Raw genomic sequence first — 16,703 nt, forward strand, 5'->3', positions numbered from 1 at the left:
CTGGTTGAGGTGGCTGGGAGGGGTGGGGGGGGTGAGTGACGTCATCATGGCGAGGCGGGGCTGCGGACGGTGGGCGGAGGCGGCCAACGGTTTGGCGTGTAGAGGTCCGCGCAGCAGAGGAGACTGTCTTCTCGGAACCTGGCTCAGGGAAGGGGGCAATCTTTTGTCCCCACCTTGGCAAATTGGGGGTGGGAGTGGGGATTGGAAGTGTGTGTAGTGAGAAGGAGGTGGTTGGGGTTGGGAGATTATAGGCCACGCTTGAGGGCGGTGTGTCGGAGGGCGTGACCGAGGGTTCGGCAGGTTTCTTTTGGGGTGGTGGGAGAGAGGAATGCCAGGGAATCCTGCTGTGGCTTTCTTGGCAGGAGAAGTTGAAGGGGATATGCAAGAGCGTTGACCGGGGGTAGGACGGGTGAGGAGTGTGGGTGGGTGGCCTCCCTCTCTGAGACCGGGGCCAGCTGGAATGCAAATGAGGCAGCTGGGCAAAAATTAGGCCTTTTTCGGATTTGGGTCAGTTTCAGTTTGCACATTCTGGGTGTGAAAACTTTAAAGCTCAGTTGACCAAGGATACCCTGTGCTCAGGCTGATCTCCCAGCAGCTCCAACCGTTCCTAGTAGGGGAGTGTTGTAGGTCTTTTTTCCCCTTTCCCCTCAGCGCTGCAAAACCCCACCCCCTTCCCGAGAACTGTGGAAAAGAATATTTTTGCCCTCTCCCATGGCCACTGGAATCGATGGAAACCTTTCCTCTAATCAGAAAGGCTTGGTCGCCTTGACTCATCAAGGATCCTTGGCTCAGAGGCTTCCTTTCTCCCAAATCTTCCTTCTCCAAGTACTTTCCCCCTTGGGCTCTCCTGAAGCAAAACCAGGAGTTCCCAGCTACCTGCTGTTTCTCGTTGTCTCTTCCCTGTATTCATGGAGGCATCAGTTCCCAGCCCCAGTTCACCTCTCCGTTCTGAGGATCTCCTGAGCGATGCATCAGACCCCCCAGGGCTGAGCCAAGTGTCTTCTGAGGTGACATCCCAGCTCTATGCCTCTTTGCGCCTTAGTCGTCAAGCAGAAGCCACAGCCCGAGCCCAGCTGTATTTACCCTCCTCTACCCCACCTTCTCATGAGGTATTAGAGGGCTTGGCCCAAGAGCTGAGCCACAGTTTGTCAGTTGGATTGGAGAACAACTTGAAAAAAAAGGTGAGAACTGTGTCTCCGGGAATCTCCAGGGTATGGGTCAGTAGAGTCTTGGGATTGGGGGTTCTAAAAATATAGATTTGTTGAGGTATAAACTCCTATTGTTGGATTTCAAGTGCCTTTTAACTACTGAGTCATTCATTCTTAATCTTGGGAGCAAATGTTTATGAGGGAGAGAGTGACCCGGGACACCATAATTTGGAAAATAGTACAACTTCCTAATATCTTTTTTGTCAGAGATACCTGCACTGTGGGTTAGGCAGGTGTGCCATGACTTGGACCTGGACACTGGGAGAGTGGATATGATTTTTGGATTCCAAAAGGGGATTAGGGACTTAAAGATAAAATCAAAATATGCTAAGATCCTTCCAGTTCAAAACTTTTGATTGTATGAGTCAAAATTTGACCTGTAAATCATTAAAGCATGATTTAATCTATTACACATAACAGAGAAGATAGTTGTCAATGATGGATATACAAAGTATCATAACCAATTTGCAGACTGGTTAGGTTTTCCAGAGTTTGAGAACTCATTGCACATGGTCTATACAGTCTTTAGACAGGTATATGCTTACTAGTTGGCAGGAGTCCCTAGCACTCGTATACTACCTGCCCAATTTACTCATTTATAGTACTTGTCTTACTCAAGATTAAAACATCCCTTATTTGATCAGTTCTGTTTTTCTTGATTTCCCAGGTGATGGGGGGACTGAGTGCCATCTACCCTGGCAGTAGATAGAAGGTAGATTACATAGTTTGCATCTGATTTCCACATTGCTCTTTATCTAGGATGGTTCCAAGCATATCTTTGAGATGGAAAGTGTCCGGAGTCAGCTCCAGAGCATTCTCCAAACCTCGCGGGATACAAACTATCGTGAGTAAACCCCATCCCTGGAGCTATGAAGGAGAACCTAGATTTATGGAGTGGACATAAGTGGAAAGGAAGCAGGGAGCAAAACCTAGACCCCTGAGACAGAAGAGATTTCAGGAGAATAGATGCTCGTTCTTTGGGAGAAGGAGTGAGGAGTGGGTGAGATAGAAAGGATGGCCCTCTCCTCTCCCTGTCTTAAAGAAGCCCCTTTTTTTCTTACCCTTACCTGATCTGGCTGGGGACCCTCTGGCTACCTGCAGGGGATCCTCTTGCTCCAGGTGCTAGCTCAGAAAGACAGGAAGAGGACTCCTTTGACAGTGACAGCACAGCCAGCTTGCTCAAGTGAGTTCTTGGGATTCTCCTAACTTGCAAGTTTTTTGGGAAATCCTAGCAATCTATTCCTCAGCTCTATCTTTACTACTTTTGTACTCTTAAGGACTTAAGAGTTTTGTCCCTTAACTTTCGGTATTCGTCTTTCTTGCTTATCTTCTCCCCCTTTTATTTGTTCAGAAACTTAAGCATCTGTCCTAGTATCTGACTTTCCACTGCAGTCCTTCTCCCAGAAGAGTTATCTTGTTTTTTTTCTAAAGGAAAGAGTATTGTAGAATGATGCACAGAACCTATGCTCTAATTAGAGTTCTGTTACTACCTAGCTTTATGATTTCAGGCAAGTGTGTTGCCCTTTTTAGGTCTCGATTTCCTCATGCATAAAATACCACAATTGGACTCAAAATCTTTCCTTTTTTTAAAAAAAAATATTTTTATTGATAAAACTTAACATACAAACATTTCATTCATACATGGTGTATAGTCAGTGACTCACAACATCATCACATGGTTAATTCATCACCATTATCATTTGTTTGAACATTTTGTATCACTCCAAAAAAGAAATAAAAAAGAAAAAACTCGTACACACCATACTCCTTAACCCTCCCTTCGTTGACAACTTGTATCAAAAGCTTTCTGAACCCTGACATTCTCCATTTGATTTGCTCAGTACCCGGCCCTTGCAAGACTTATCTCCATCTAGCTCAGCACAAGCACTGGAGGAGTTGTTTCCTCGCTATGCCAGCCTTCGGCCAGGGCCCTCACTCAATCCTCCAGATGTTCAGGGCCTAAGAGATGCATTGGATTCAGAGCATACCCGCCGCAAGGTGAGCTAGGGAACTTGAGTACTGAAAAGGGTGAGGGCAACTGAGACTGTTTAAATGACTCTGCAGGCTTCTTCAGCCACCCTAAAACTGGTTGCACCTGCCCTTTAGGTATTCAGTCAGATCACTCTGTTATCTCCTTCATACAGTTTATCACGGTCTGATATATCTTATTTGTTTGTCCCCTCCAAAAGCTAAGCTTCACGGGGATCACTGCCTTGTCCATCTTATTCAGCACTGAATCCCTAGGGTCTAGAATGTACTTAACATCTAGAAGCACTCCATAAGTATTTGTTGAATGAACAATGAATTGTATTAGTTTGGGCAAAGGCCCTTAGCTATTTGTGATATAATGGACTTTATCTCCTTGTGCTCAGCCTCAATATCTGAAGTGGACAGAGAGGGAGACAAGATAGAGGAAGAGTCAAAACCATTGACGCTCTCTCTTTTAACCTGACTATGTTTAATCATTGTGCCCAATGAGTATCTTAAGGCAAGAGTAACTTCTTTTTGCAGCATGAACTGTTGCATCACTGCCAAAGGGTTTATGGAAAATTTTCTCAGATTAGGAAAAGAAAGAGCCTGGAAGCTGAGCACCTATTTCCTGAGAAGATAGAGGAAGGTGTTACAGGTCTCAGGCCTCAGGGTTCCTACTCCAGCTTCCCTAATTGTCCTCCTCCAACTCTTTTCTGTTTTGAGGACCCAAACTCCCTGTCCCAAACCCATTTCCCTTTAAAGGTTCTGAGACCAAATAAGTTTTAGAGACTGCAAAATCTGGAGTCTTGGTCAGACTAAGGATGAGGCAACCAGACTGTTCATCCTTCCTCCTAGCATTGTGAGCACCATATTCAGAGCCTGCAAACCCGAGTGTTGGAGCTACAGCAGCAGTTGGCTGTGGCTGTGGCTGCTGACCGCAAAAAAGACATCATGATTGAACAGCTGGACAAGGTGCCAGGGTAGCAAAAGGCGGGTGGTCTCTCCATGGAGGGCAGTAAGGAATAGTAAGGGCATGGCCAACCAGTATTTGTTTGTGCATACTAGGAGCTGGGATAAGGGGTGAGTTTACTGACCATGGTGAGAGGGTGGCTGTTGATCCTGCCCCTGGAGGTAGGAAGAGGGCAAAAGAGTTATTTTGAAATTCTATCTGACTTACCTTTCTTGAGACGCTTGCCCGTGTAGTGGAGGGCTGGAATCGGCATGAGGCTGAACGAACAGAGGTGCTTCGGGGACTTCAGGAGGAACGTCAGGCAGCTGAACTCACCCGAAGCAAGCAGCAGGAGGTGGGCAACCTGGATCATACGGCATTAGAACCTCAGTCACAGGTTGAAAGGGGCAGAAATAGCTCTGGCATTAAAGTTCACAACAGATTGACCTTGATTTCACAGTAGCTGCCCTCATAACTCTTCTTCTCCTCTTTTTCCCCTCTCTTCACTGTTCTGCTCTCAAACTTGTATAGTTGTTGTCTTCCCGGTTTTCCCCACATTAGTGTTCTCTTTGGCCCCTGTTATCATGCAGATAATTCTAAGTTTAAAGTTTACATTATTTTAAAGCCTTTTGAAATATTGCATACGGGGATTTCCCTCAGTTCCCTATCCTATGTTCCTCTCTCTCTGAAAGACAGTAACCCGCCTGGAGCAAAGCCTTTCCGAGGCCATACAGGCCCTGAACCGTGAGCAGGAAGGTGCCAGACAGCAGCAACGGGAAAGAGAGTCATTGGTGAGAATGCTGGGCTGGATTAATTCCACTGGAGACCTTTGATTGCATCTAGAGAGCTATGGGCTATTGGTGGCTTTGAGGAATTTATAGTTTAAGTTGTATCAGGGCAGTGTTTCCCAAAGTACAGTCCTTAGAACACTAATTCTTCGAGATACTTTGTAAATAAAGGGTTCTGGGACCAAGTAAATTTGAGAGACTCTGCAAATTATATCCTCATTAGAACGGTAGAATCACCTGGGGATTTGTTCTAAAATATAAATTCCTGAGACCCATCCCTGAAATTTTGTGGGGTTGAGGAACCTAAATATTGTCAGAAGTTTCCCAGGTGATTTTGTTCAATCAAATTTGACTCTGGTCTAGGTTGAGATGAGACTTAAATTTCTTAGAGCTGAAATAAGGTAAAGCCCTGTATGAGTTAGTTAGTAGCCAGGTTTGGAACTCGTTGCATGCATGATGCATGCTTGCTACGTGCCTGCTCATCCCTGTAATCTCAGCGGGTCACACCCAACAGTGCTGATGATGGAGGTTTGCTATTTGGACACTACGTGGTTGCAGGCTGGATCTTCTGGGCCTCCTGAAAATTCTTTGTATGATGATATTAATAGCTCTTGTCTTTTGAGTACTTACTATGTGCCACACACTGTGCCAAATGCTTCATGTACACTTTTTACTTTACTCCTCAAAGGCAGATCCTATTATATTATTATTACCATTTTACAGATGAGATTATGTGCCTAAATGCACATAGTAAATGACAGATCTGGGATTCAAACTGAGATCTGAACCTAGGAACAGGGGCTCTTATCTACTACCTTATATTTAAAGTCCTGTGGGTTTGTCAACTGTTGTATTGTCAGCAGGCAGGTTGTATGTATTGGGGTTGGGGGTGGGCAGATTGCTGGTCTCCGGAGGGCATGTCAAGGATCTTGATTTTCTCCTGAGGCTATAGGAAGAGGAAAGGCAAGCGCTGACTCTGAGCTTGGAGCTAGAACAGCAGCGATGCCAGGCCCTGGAGGAAGAACGGGATGAAGCTCAAGCTGGGCGGCTCAGTGAGCATCGACAGTTAGAGACACTTCAGACTGCTTTAGAAGCGGAGCGGCAGACCTGGGCCCAGCAAGAGCACCAGCTTAAGGAACGCTTCCAGGCACTGCAGGAGGAGATCCAGGCTCAGTTGGAAAGGGAGAAGGTAAAATTGGTAGTTGGAAAAATTGGGGAATGGGAACAGAAAAGGGCAAAATAATTGAATGGGGCATGGGGGGACAGGAATGGAGAGAGAAGAACAGTATGTGGGAGACAAGTCTGAGAGTGTAATACCAGCAGAAAGGGCTGGGAACATCATATAAATAGAAGGTTTAAGAGTAGGATTAAACAGAGATGGAGAAGTAGGACATATATGAGGAGAGAGAAAAGAAGCTTGGGTTTTAGGGTATGGGAGGATGGGTTGGGGAATAGAGGTAATCAGGAGATAGAAAGTGAGGTAAATACTTGAGATCAATTTCCTTTCTTAGGGGAATGCCCAAAGAGAGACCCAAGCATCTCGGGAGGCCCAGCAACAATTGGCACTTGTGCAGTCTGAGGTGCGGCGGTTAGAAGGAGAGCTGGATACAGCACGGAGGGAGAGAGATTCTCTGCAGCTGGAAATGAGCTTGGTGCAGGTCAGGAGGCAGAGGCTTCTTGAGGGTCTTTCTGCTTGAGAGAAATAGGTCGGGCAGATCAGTCTCTCAGGAGTCAAGGCAACCATTCCCAATTAAGTTATTTGTGGGTTATTCCATCATCAGTTTCTATGTAATATGAGTAATGTCTGTTTTAAACTCAGAGTCCTTTCTCACTGGGAGAGTTTCCCACACTGTTTCAGACTGACCTAATGTTACTCTTAGGAATAAATAGACTAAGTCTATTAAAGGTATCTTTTTTTTTTTTTATTAATTAAAAAAATTAACAAAACATTTAGAAATCATTCCATTCTACATGTACAATCAGTAATTCTTAATATCATCACATAGTTGCATATTCATCATTTCTTAGTACATTTGCATCAATTTAGAAAAAGAAATAAAAAGACAACAGAATAAGAATTAAAACGATAATAGAGAGAAAAAAAAAACCTATACCTCACATGCAGCTTCATTCAATGTTTTAACATAATTGCATTACAATTAGGTAGTATTGTGCTGTCCATTTCTGAGTTTTTATATCCAGTCCTGTTTATTAAAGGTATCTTAATGTTATTTTGGAAAAAATGACATCTTTCTTAGTGGGTTAACTGTATGAGCAGGTAAAAGTTTTTGTCAGAGACTTGATTCCAATTTAACAGTTTGCTTTGTAATTCTCATTACTTGAATAACTTGTGTTTATCCCTTGAGTAGGTGAAGGATTCAGGAGGGCAATGATAGTTTTATTTACTCAAGAAACTCCTATAACAGCAAGTGGCCTGTCACAGAATAGTACCCCAAAGTTGTTTATCATTATCATTTGACTTTAAAAAATGCTTTTCATCTAGCTAGCCTGCTCAGTCTTAAATTCAAACTAGTAAGGCTCTTGCCATTGAATAAAGCAGGGGTCAGCAAGCTTTTTTTATAAACAGCTAGATAGTAAATATCTTTGGTTTTGTAGGTCATACAGTCTCTGTTACAACTATCTAAATTTGCTTTTGTGCCCCAAAAGTAGCTATAGACAGCACGAAAATAAATGGGTATAACTGTGTTCCATTAAAACTTTATTTATGAAAAGAGGCAATGGAGGGCTGAATTGGGCTATAGTGTGCTAGAGAAAAGGGGGTTAGAGAGAGGTGTATTTCAGCCCATGGTGGAGGCATGGCATTGAAGAGAAAAGACACTGAATTGGGAGATAGGGCTCTCAGTTCTAACTTTAAGCTAGAATTTCGACCTTTGAACCTTTGTTTTTATACTTTAAATGTATATTAAGGGAAAACTGATGAGTTTCTGAGCCCAGAGCAAGTCTGAGAGAGGAAGGGACACATTTATTGAATGCCTGCTGGATTTCAGGTACTGTACTAGGGACTACATTATGTTTTCTCAGACAGGTATAATAGATTTTATATTCTAACGTTTCTTTTCGTTAAGAAATATATTTCTTTTATCCAAAGTCCTTTTCATTTTTGTGGACATAAGAGATGTGAGTAGTTCATGGTTTAATAAGGAAACGGAACCTCTTTGTCTCCTTGTGGCAAAAGTCTTGTTCTTCATCCCTTAGACATTTGAGAGGGAAGGCTGGTGCACAGATTTTGTCTACCTTGTGTCCTCTATCCTCTTCTAAACCCAGACAGAATAGGCTTTTATTCCACCTTCTTTCACTCCTAGGCCCGGTATGAAAGCCAGCGGATCCAAATGGAGTCGGAGCTGGCTGTGCAGCTGGAGCAGCAAGTGACAGAGCGGTTGGCCCAGGCTCAGGAGAGCAACCTCCGGCAAGCAGCCTCCCTAAGGGAACATCACAGGTACTTGGGACTTACCGGATACTACTTCTCCCCAGGTGCAGCAAGTGATATTAGTGCCCTTTACCATTTTCAAACATACTGGCTCCCAGTGTACTTTTACTCCCAACAGCCATGATCTCAGTCTCTCTGTGGGAGGGTTCCTGCAGTCACACAGGGAGGTCCAAGAGGCCCTGGGATTTTCAGGCCCTAGGGGATTGACCTTAACCATTAACTGATGTTGGGGGCAAGAGTATAAATTTTCTAGCTCTATTGCCCCTGACAGGGACAATGCTAAGGTATCACCTATACTGTCTCCAGAGCTCTCCTCACCTCCACTCCCCTACCGTATTTCTCTGGAAAAAATTCTTAAGTAAATCACCTTCTTATAAATTCTCATCTCAGTGTCTCCTTCTGGGAGACTCATCCTAAGACGCCAGCTTTGTCTATATCTCTTTCCTGAGCCCACTTGTGCCATGACCAAGCTGTGGCTGGCTATCTTTTTCTCATTTGATTACTTCTTCTGTCAACAGATTCAGTCCTCTTTTCTCACCTGTGTCTTCTTAGGAAGCAACTGCAGGACCTAAATGAACAGCACCAGCAGGAATTGGCTTCTCAGTTGGCTCAGTTCAAGGTGGAAATGGTAGAACGAGAAGAACGGCAGCAGCAGGTGGCTCAGGACTATGAGCTCAGGTACTAGTCTCTGAAATACCCCCTCAGACCTCAGCCACTTTCTCATGGATAGAGCCAAGGCTGGGAAAGGTGAAGAGCTCTTCCTTAGAGGACTCTGACCTCAGCTAAATTGGGCCCAGCTCCTTTCAGAAATGCAGACGTCTGACCTTGCATTCTGGTTTAGCTTATTCTCCAAGTCCCTGCTTGCTTAAAGTCCCAAGTCACCTCTCCCTTCTTTTCTTCAGACTGGCCCGGGAGCAAGCCCGAGTGCGGGACCTGCAGAGTGGGAACCAGCAGCTGGAGGAGCAGCGGGTGGAACTGATAGAACGACTCCAAGCCATGCTGCAGGCCCACTGGGATGAGGCAAACCAGCTACTCAGCAACACCATCCCACCTCCTAACCCTCTGGTAGGCAGTACCCCTTGAGCTAAGCTTCTCAGAGTTCTTGTGTTCCAGAGTTCTTCTTTGGAAGCTCCCTCCTAAGAAAAGCCCAAAAGGTAGGTCAGTCCCTAGGATCTACCTTAGGGGGAAAAAAAATCTGTGGACTTTCCTAAAGAATAATTGTCTCACTGAAATAAATCTTTATTCCATGGTTATAGCTCACCCAAACTGGCCCCATTCCATCGGGCACAAATCTTTTTCTAGCCCCAAGAGGGCGAGTAATATGTGGGGCCAGTTGTGCTGATTGTGGTGGTAGGGAGTCTCACCCTAGCCCTTATGTCGGTATCGCCTGCTTACTCCCTTCTCTTAATTATGAACTTTTTATTATTGGTTACAATATTTGGGGATTAGATAATAAATACAAACATGGTAAAATTTTAAAAAAAAAACCAGCTCTAGGCGGGCCGCGGTGGCTCAGCGGGCAAAGTGCTTGCCTGCTATGCCGGAGGACCTCGGTTCGATTCCCGGCCCCAGCCCATGTAACAAAAACGGAGAAACAGAATACAATAAAACAAGAAAATGTTTAAAAATGTTTCCCTTTCTTCCTTCCTTCCTTCCTTCTATCCTTCCTTCCTTCTCTCTGTCTTTCCATAAAAAAAAAAAAAAAAAAAAAAAAAAAAAAAAAAAAACCAGCTCTAAAGGATATAAAGTAAATGAAAAGTAATCTCCATCCTGTCCCTGTACCTCAGGTCTCCCAGTTTCTGTTGCCAGAAGCAACCACTGTTACTGTGTTTTCTTGTCTACTCTCCCCTCCAAATGCTTTCTTCCCATTCTAAACTCTGTTGTATAACTTCTTATTTAACCAAGCACTTATTGTTGGATATTTCTTTTTTTTATTGTGAAATAAATACATATATATACAAAAGCAATAAATTTCAAAGTACATTTTAAAAAGTGGTTGTAGAACAGATTTTAAGGTTTGGAATGGGGTACAGTTCTACAATTTCAAGTTTTTCCTTCTAGTTGCTCCAAGACACTGAAGACTAAAAAGAAATATCAATACAATGATGCAGTAGTCATACTCATGTATTAAATCCTAACTTCTCTGTTATAACTCCTCCTTCTACTTTGATCCTTCTCCCAATCTTTAGGGATATTTGGATTATACCCATTCTAACTTTTACATGTTGAAAAAGGGGTGTTGATAATATAGGGTAAGGGGATGGAACTGTTTGATGCTCTTGGAGAGACTGGCACCTCTGGGTTTCATGATTTATCCTGCCTAGGAACCATGTGAAGGTTTTAGGTTTCTGAAAAGTAAACTTTAGTGCATACAAAATGTTTGTAGGATCTCCGATAGAGCCCTGGTTGTTCAGGGTTAACAGGAATGATGTTGTTTGGGGTTTTGCAAACCGTGGCAATTAGCAATATCTAGCTGCAGCTTGCATACGAGTGGCCTCCAGAATAGCCTCTCAACTCTATTTGAACTCTCTTAGCCACTGATGCCTTATTTTTGTTATATTTCTTTTCCCCCTTTTGGTCAGGAAGACATGTCGATCTCATAGTACGAGGGTCATGCTCATCCCTGGGAGTCATGTCCCACGTTGCCAGGGAGACTTTTACCCCTGGATGTCATGTCTCATGCAAGGGGGAGGGTAATGATTTTACTTGCAGAGTTGCGCTTAGAGAGAGGTGACATCCAAGCAACAAAAGAGATCCTCTGGAAGTAACTCTTAGGCATAATGATAGTTATAGGCTTAGCTTCTCTGCTGCAGAAATAAGTTTGATTAGAGCAAGGCTCAAGATCAAGGTCTTGGTCTGTCAACTTGGGAGTCCCTAATGTTTGAGAGGGTATCAAGGGTTTCCCAGGTGGGAAAGTTTAATAATTCCTTATTTTTCCTCCAGTCTCTCAAGGGACTTTGCCAATATTTTTAAATTATCTTCCCAACACACTCTGGGATGTATCTGGGTATTACATTAAGCTATTCAGAATTTCAAGCCCTCTTTACCATTCTGGGCTCCATATGTTTGGGTTGTATAAATGAATTATCCAAACAGGTTGAGTTAGATTGTGTGCCACAGAAAATTTAGGCTTTGAACAAAATAAAACCCTCTTCCTTTAGTCTCATACAGTAGGTGAAGTTCTAAAATACAGACACCGTCATCCTTACCCTGTATTCTGATTTACCTTAGTCCAGACCAGATGGGCTTTGTTCTGTCTAACTGAAGCCTGACCTCTTTTCCGATTTCTTTAACGGTTGCTGTATGTAGTAATATTGACTTTCAGAGCTGCAGAACTCTAAGTCTTAGGTGTCACACAGGTACCCATAGTTCCAGGGAAATACCAGGTTGGATATTTGTTTCTATATTTTGTTTCTACAGACAGGGCTACAATAAATATCTTTAGTATATGTCTTTATGCAAATGTACGTTTAAAATGAAATTATAAGATCAAAAATCCACATTTAAAAATTTGATAGAAATTTGATAGGTATTACAAAGTATTCTTTTAAGAAGTTTATACTAATTTATAATCTTAATGAAGTGTCTGTGCCATGTCTTGTCTTTTTGATAAATATCCACTCAGCTTTGATCTTTCTCTCTGCAGCTCTCTTCTGCCCAGGCCCCTACTGCTGCCTCCTCCATCCCCGGGCCTCAGGAACCAGGAAAGGGGGAGAGAAGGATGTGGACAATGCCACCTGTGGCCGTGGCCCTGAAACCTACACTGCAGCAGAGTCGGGATGCAAGGGATGCGCTGCCAGAAGTGCCTCCTGCTCTCTGCAGCCCCTCCCCAGACCTTAGCCTTCTACTGGGTCCGGAATTCCAAAGCCAACATTCCTTCCAGCCCCTGGAGCCAAAGCCAGATCTTACTCCATCCACAGGTAACTGGGGAAGGAAATCACTGGGGTTCCCTTACATCTACTCATTGGCTCCCTCTCTAGCTTTCTTTCTGTCTGGACCTTGAGCCTGTAGTTTCCCAAATGACTTAGTGGCATGGAGCAGTAACCCATTCAAGTTAGTTCACATAAAGAGAGTGAGATCTTATGAAAATGTAATGTAACTGGACTTAATGAGAACTAGAGTTGGAACAGGGAGGCTCTCAAGGGCTTAGGCAGTTTTCCTTTTCTCTTTGGGCCCACGTGGTCTCTTGACTCTGCCTCTCCCTGTGCATCTGTGCTTTCTCTTAGTAGACCAGCATTCTCTGCTCCCTTGGGGTTCCTGCTCCTTTATAACTTTGCCCTGCACATAGGTTTGGCCAGCCATGACACTTATTCCAGCCAAGACTCTACAACTTTATAGAGACATTGATGTCAGTGTTGTTTAGATCAAATTTAAAGAGAGGCTGGTAACCATCCATTGGATTGGCTGACCTTAGCTGTGGTGTCCACCACTGCTTTTTTCACCTGTGAGTTTGGTGGGTGGGGGATATTCTGCATGGTACACACATGACTACCTGGGTCAGATTAATAATAGATGAAAAGAGAGAGAGATGATTTATATCACAATATTAAATTTAGAAAGTTATATAATAACACACAAAATTCTGAGGGCATGTTCTAGTGAAAGAGCCAAACATGTCTATTACTATTCTAAAATATTCTGAATAATCCTGAATAGTGGTTTCCATTATTTAAGTAGTTTAGGGTAGCATTAGTTTATTTGGAGTCTGAGTACCACAGTTTTCTCTTTCTGTTTACACTTCTTAAAATTCAGCTGTGCCACATCCTGGTCTTCAGCTCTTTCCTCCAGCTCTTTCCAGCATTTATTATCTTTTCCTAGCTGTGATAGCCCTCTTATTTTAATAGGCGCCTTTCTTCTGGGCATTTGGTGAGTTAATTTGTAGAGGAACCACCTCCCTCCACAGCATACACATGTGAACAGACCTGTCTAACTTTATAGCTGGGGCCTTCTCCGCTGCAGTTGGGACCTTCCATCCTGATCACAGGGCAGAACGGCCATTCCCCGAGGAAGATCCTAGACGTGATGGGGACAGTTTCCTAAAGCAAGGGCTGCCTCCCCCTTCTCAGCTGCAGGGCCTCAAGCATTTTTTGCATCAGGTAAGGGAGGGTCCACACAGACCACCTCATTTACCTATTCCCTCCCTCATTTTCTCTCTCTACTCCAGGAACCTAGGACTCTGGCTTCCTGTCCTTTTTAGGACTAATACTTTTTCCTAGCTTCTTAGTCCCCCAGGCTATCTTATTTCTATCCTGGAATCCCCTTTGGAGCGTGATGACCACTAGCTCTCACTTCCCCAGCCCCTGCTTCCCTTAGGAACCTAGGTCTCTTTCTTTATCAGTCTTCTAGGAAACCTTACCATCTTTCTTCCCAGCTGCTGGAGACAGTACCCCAGAACAATGAGAACCCTTCTGTTGATCCCTTGCCCCCTAAATCTGGTGAGTTCCAACTCTGAAGAAGATTGGGGTTGGGACCTGGAATAGTTGGAAGTTGGTTATCTAGGATGAATTTTCAGGAGCTGAAAAAGATGATAAAGCCAAATAAATGCTAGGCGGTAGGGCTTCCTTGGCCCTTTGCCCCATTTCCTGATTCTTGGATCTTTTTCCTTTTGCTAGGTCCTCTGACTGTCCCGTCTTGGGAGGAAGTCCCTCAGGTGCCACGCCTTCCACCCCCTGTCCATAAAACTAAAGTTCCCTTAGCCATGGCATCTAGTCTCTTCCGGGCGCCTGAGCTTCCCTCAGCCCACTCACATGGCAGTGGTCCCAGCAGTGGCTCCCCAGAGGGAGGTAAGCAGGTTATGGTTTCCCAGAGAGGGTGAGAACAAAGGTCCTGGACGTGGAACCAGAACCTGGGACTTAAGTCCTTCCTGATTCCTAGGGAGTTGATTCCTAGGGCTAGAAAGAGGAGCCCTAGGACAACAATTGTTATTTTTATTCCTCTCAGGTAGAGATGGGCTGCCTTCCCCCAGGCAGCTGATGGATTTGTCGCAGCTGTTCCAACTATACCAAGCTCGGGGCTGGGGCGCGCTGCCTGCTGAGGACCTGCTGCTCTACCTGAAGAGGCCGGAACACAGCGGGTACCAGCCAAGAGGGCTGACGAGGGAACGGAATCTGGACTCTGGGGAGGGAAATGGGGCAGGCAGTAAGAACAGAGTCTTCTGTTCTTCATTGGACAGATTCTTTTGTCTTTCTTTGGGGAGGAAAGTGGGGAATGAGGTGTAGATCAACAAGTCTGCTCTCTCCAGACCTCTCTCACTGCTCCCCATCTTTCTTTGTTGCTTCCTTTCTACTGTTTTTTCTTTACTTTTCAAAAAATTTTCTTCTTCATGTCACCCTGCCTTAATTTATTCCTCTCTTTACCTTGCAACTCAGAACTTAGAATCTTAGGATTTCCCCTAGTACAACTCATTTGATTCTGCTTACGTCTCCTCCATTTCATCTTCAGCTCTATCTTGTTTGTTCTTGAGAGACATAATTAGACAGCAGCTTTTGCTTCCCGAGTTGGTTAGAGTGGGGGAAACATCTCCCCCATCCTCATAACCTTGATTTCTGTGGCAGGGTTGATGGCCAAGGGGATAACGTCCCCCGAAGGAACACAGACTCCCGCTTGGGCGAGATCCCCCGGAAAGAGGTGAGGGAAAGGACAGTAGGGACTGGGGGAATAAAAGGGCTCTTACTGACCAGTTCCTTCAATTCTCCACATTTCCTAGCTGACTCTGTTTCTATGGCCTGTCCCCTTTTTGTGTAGCATGTAATTTTTTTATTGATTCGTGTCCTCTCCATGCACTAGGCCTTTTCTCTGATGCCAACTTTTTCTTCTCTTATTCCCCAACTCTCAGATATCCTCCCAGTCTATCCCTCGCCGCCTTGCTGCAGCTCCTAAGACTGAAAAACCTCAAGGACGGAAGAAAAGTGGGCACCCTGTCTCCAGTAGCATGAGGAGTCGGGGGGGCATCTGGAGATAGCCTCTTGCCTTTTCTCTTCTTCTTGGTCCTCTTAATATTATTATTTTTTAAATAAATGGTGATCTGTATTAGAATTTGTGACTCATAGGAATTTTGAAAATAGAGATTTTGTAAGAAACGTCTGTGTAAAGGAACTTCATGTTTGTTTTTTAAAATGTTCTGTGGGAAAAGATAAAAAACTTTGAAAAAAGGCAGTCCATGACTAAGTTGAAGAAATTTTAGTGAGCTAAACATTAAACTTGTTAATGTTTAAAGAGTAAAACAGTGTGATTAACTCTGGTTGGTAGTGGAATTATGGATGATTTTTATTTTCTTTACTCACTTCTGTATTTTCCAAATTTTCTAAAATTGCATAAAAAATTGGAGTAAAAGCTTGATTAGAATTTTCTCTTTTGAGAGTGGATAATTCTTTCAGATTGTATTCTGGGATTCTGCTTTACTGCTTTAGTTTATGCTACAGCCAGGAGACATTAAGGCCATAGTCTTACTCTTTCCTGGTTTTACTGGATGTATAAAAGGCTGAGAGCTGGCAAGAAAGAATACCCAGGTTTACAAAAACTTCCATCCTAATGCTCACCAAAATGAACAAAGGGAAGCAAAGTTGGAGAAGAAAATGACATCTCCATGAAACAAAAGTCCCCCCTCATAGTGCACACTCTGAACAAAACACCATGCAATTGAGATTAAATGGAAAGATGATGCCTTGGGACCCACACACAGACTCTAACTCTAGAGTCCAGTGCAACTAGGGAACCAGTTCTAGATGGGTGTTTGAGAAACCTAGTTTACTGGATTCACTGAGAGGGGTGAGCCCTTCAGTTAGAGCTAGAATAGATGTGGATAGGATTTTCTACTTGCACACTATTTCATATTAACTTTTAAGTTTTATTTCCTCTTATCTGAGAGCACCTTCCTAGCCAACAGTTGTGCGATTCTTCTGCTCCAACTCTGTCCAGGACAGATTGGTCATCAGTCTTGCTTAGGATTGTTCTCACTAGCATGTGCAAGCAAAGAAAAAAGGCAAACCTGTATAGGATGAGTGAGTAGCTTGGTGGGTTTTTCAAGCCCTGTTTACCCACTTATGAAAATTTTTTGCGTGTCTGTTTTTTTCCCCTCAGGTGCATAAAATTGGTTAGAATAAATTCCCTGGTTTAGAGCACACTATCATCGTTGGTAGGAGATGGTTTTATGTAATTCAGCAAATTTGGTATAATGAACAACAGACTTATTTGCTCATTATCTGGATTCCGGCCTGCCACCATCAGTCAACCTGTCCTAAATTTTTTTGACATGCAGGGCAGTCTGGAATACTTCCCCAACATGTCTCCAGAACAAAGTCAGAAAAGGGCACAGGACTGATGTAAACATTTTATGAGCT

At 43.8% G+C, this 16,703-nt stretch overlaps 1 protein-coding gene across 5 annotated transcripts; it reads left to right on the forward strand.

Annotated features, from left to right (window-relative positions):
• Positions 1 to 26: 26 nt before the first annotated feature.
• CNTROB (centrobin, centriole duplication and spindle assembly protein) lies at positions 27 to 15,712 on the forward strand. Of its 5 annotated transcripts, none has more exons than XM_077165886.1 (19): positions 27 to 1,181; positions 1,968 to 2,052; positions 2,310 to 2,391; positions 3,050 to 3,206; positions 4,035 to 4,151; positions 4,367 to 4,483; positions 4,821 to 4,919; positions 5,869 to 6,105; positions 6,428 to 6,574; positions 8,240 to 8,373; positions 8,917 to 9,042; positions 9,267 to 9,429; positions 12,011 to 12,284; positions 13,303 to 13,460; positions 13,703 to 13,799; positions 13,977 to 14,147; positions 14,305 to 14,437; positions 14,919 to 14,991; positions 15,200 to 15,712. In XM_077165886.1, exons 1-19 carry the CDS (start codon positions 909 to 911, stop codon positions 15,323 to 15,325), a joined length of 2,769 nt encoding a protein of 922 aa, XP_077022001.1. In that variant the 5' UTR covers positions 27 to 908; the 3' UTR covers positions 15,326 to 15,712. The 5 variants fall into 5 exon arrangements, with proteins under 5 accessions (XP_077022001.1, XP_077022003.1, XP_077022002.1 ...); XM_077165888.1 differs by having other exon boundaries at positions 3,083 to 3,206; XM_077165887.1 differs by having other exon boundaries at positions 28 to 1,181; positions 13,736 to 13,799.
• The last annotated feature ends 991 nt before the right edge of the window (positions 15,713 to 16,703 follow it).

This window comes from Tamandua tetradactyla, chromosome 6 (assembly GCF_023851605.1).
Source record: "Tamandua tetradactyla isolate mTamTet1 chromosome 6, mTamTet1.pri, whole genome shotgun sequence".
In the NCBI taxonomy this organism is placed as follows: domain Eukaryota; kingdom Metazoa; phylum Chordata; class Mammalia; order Pilosa; family Myrmecophagidae; genus Tamandua; species Tamandua tetradactyla.

Coding starts and splice junctions, on each gene's coding strand:
- CNTROB (XM_077165886.1), top strand. CDS start 909: ATGGAGGCATCAGTTCCCAGCCCCAGTTCACCTCTCCGTTCTGAGGAT. Junction 6,575..8,239: donor TGGAAATGAGCTTGGTGCAG/GTCAGGAGGCAG, acceptor TTTCACTCCTAG/GCCCGGTATGAAAGCCAGCG. Junction 8,374..8,916: donor TCCCTAAGGGAACATCACAG/GTACTTGGGACT, acceptor GTGTCTTCTTAG/GAAGCAACTGCAGGACCTAA.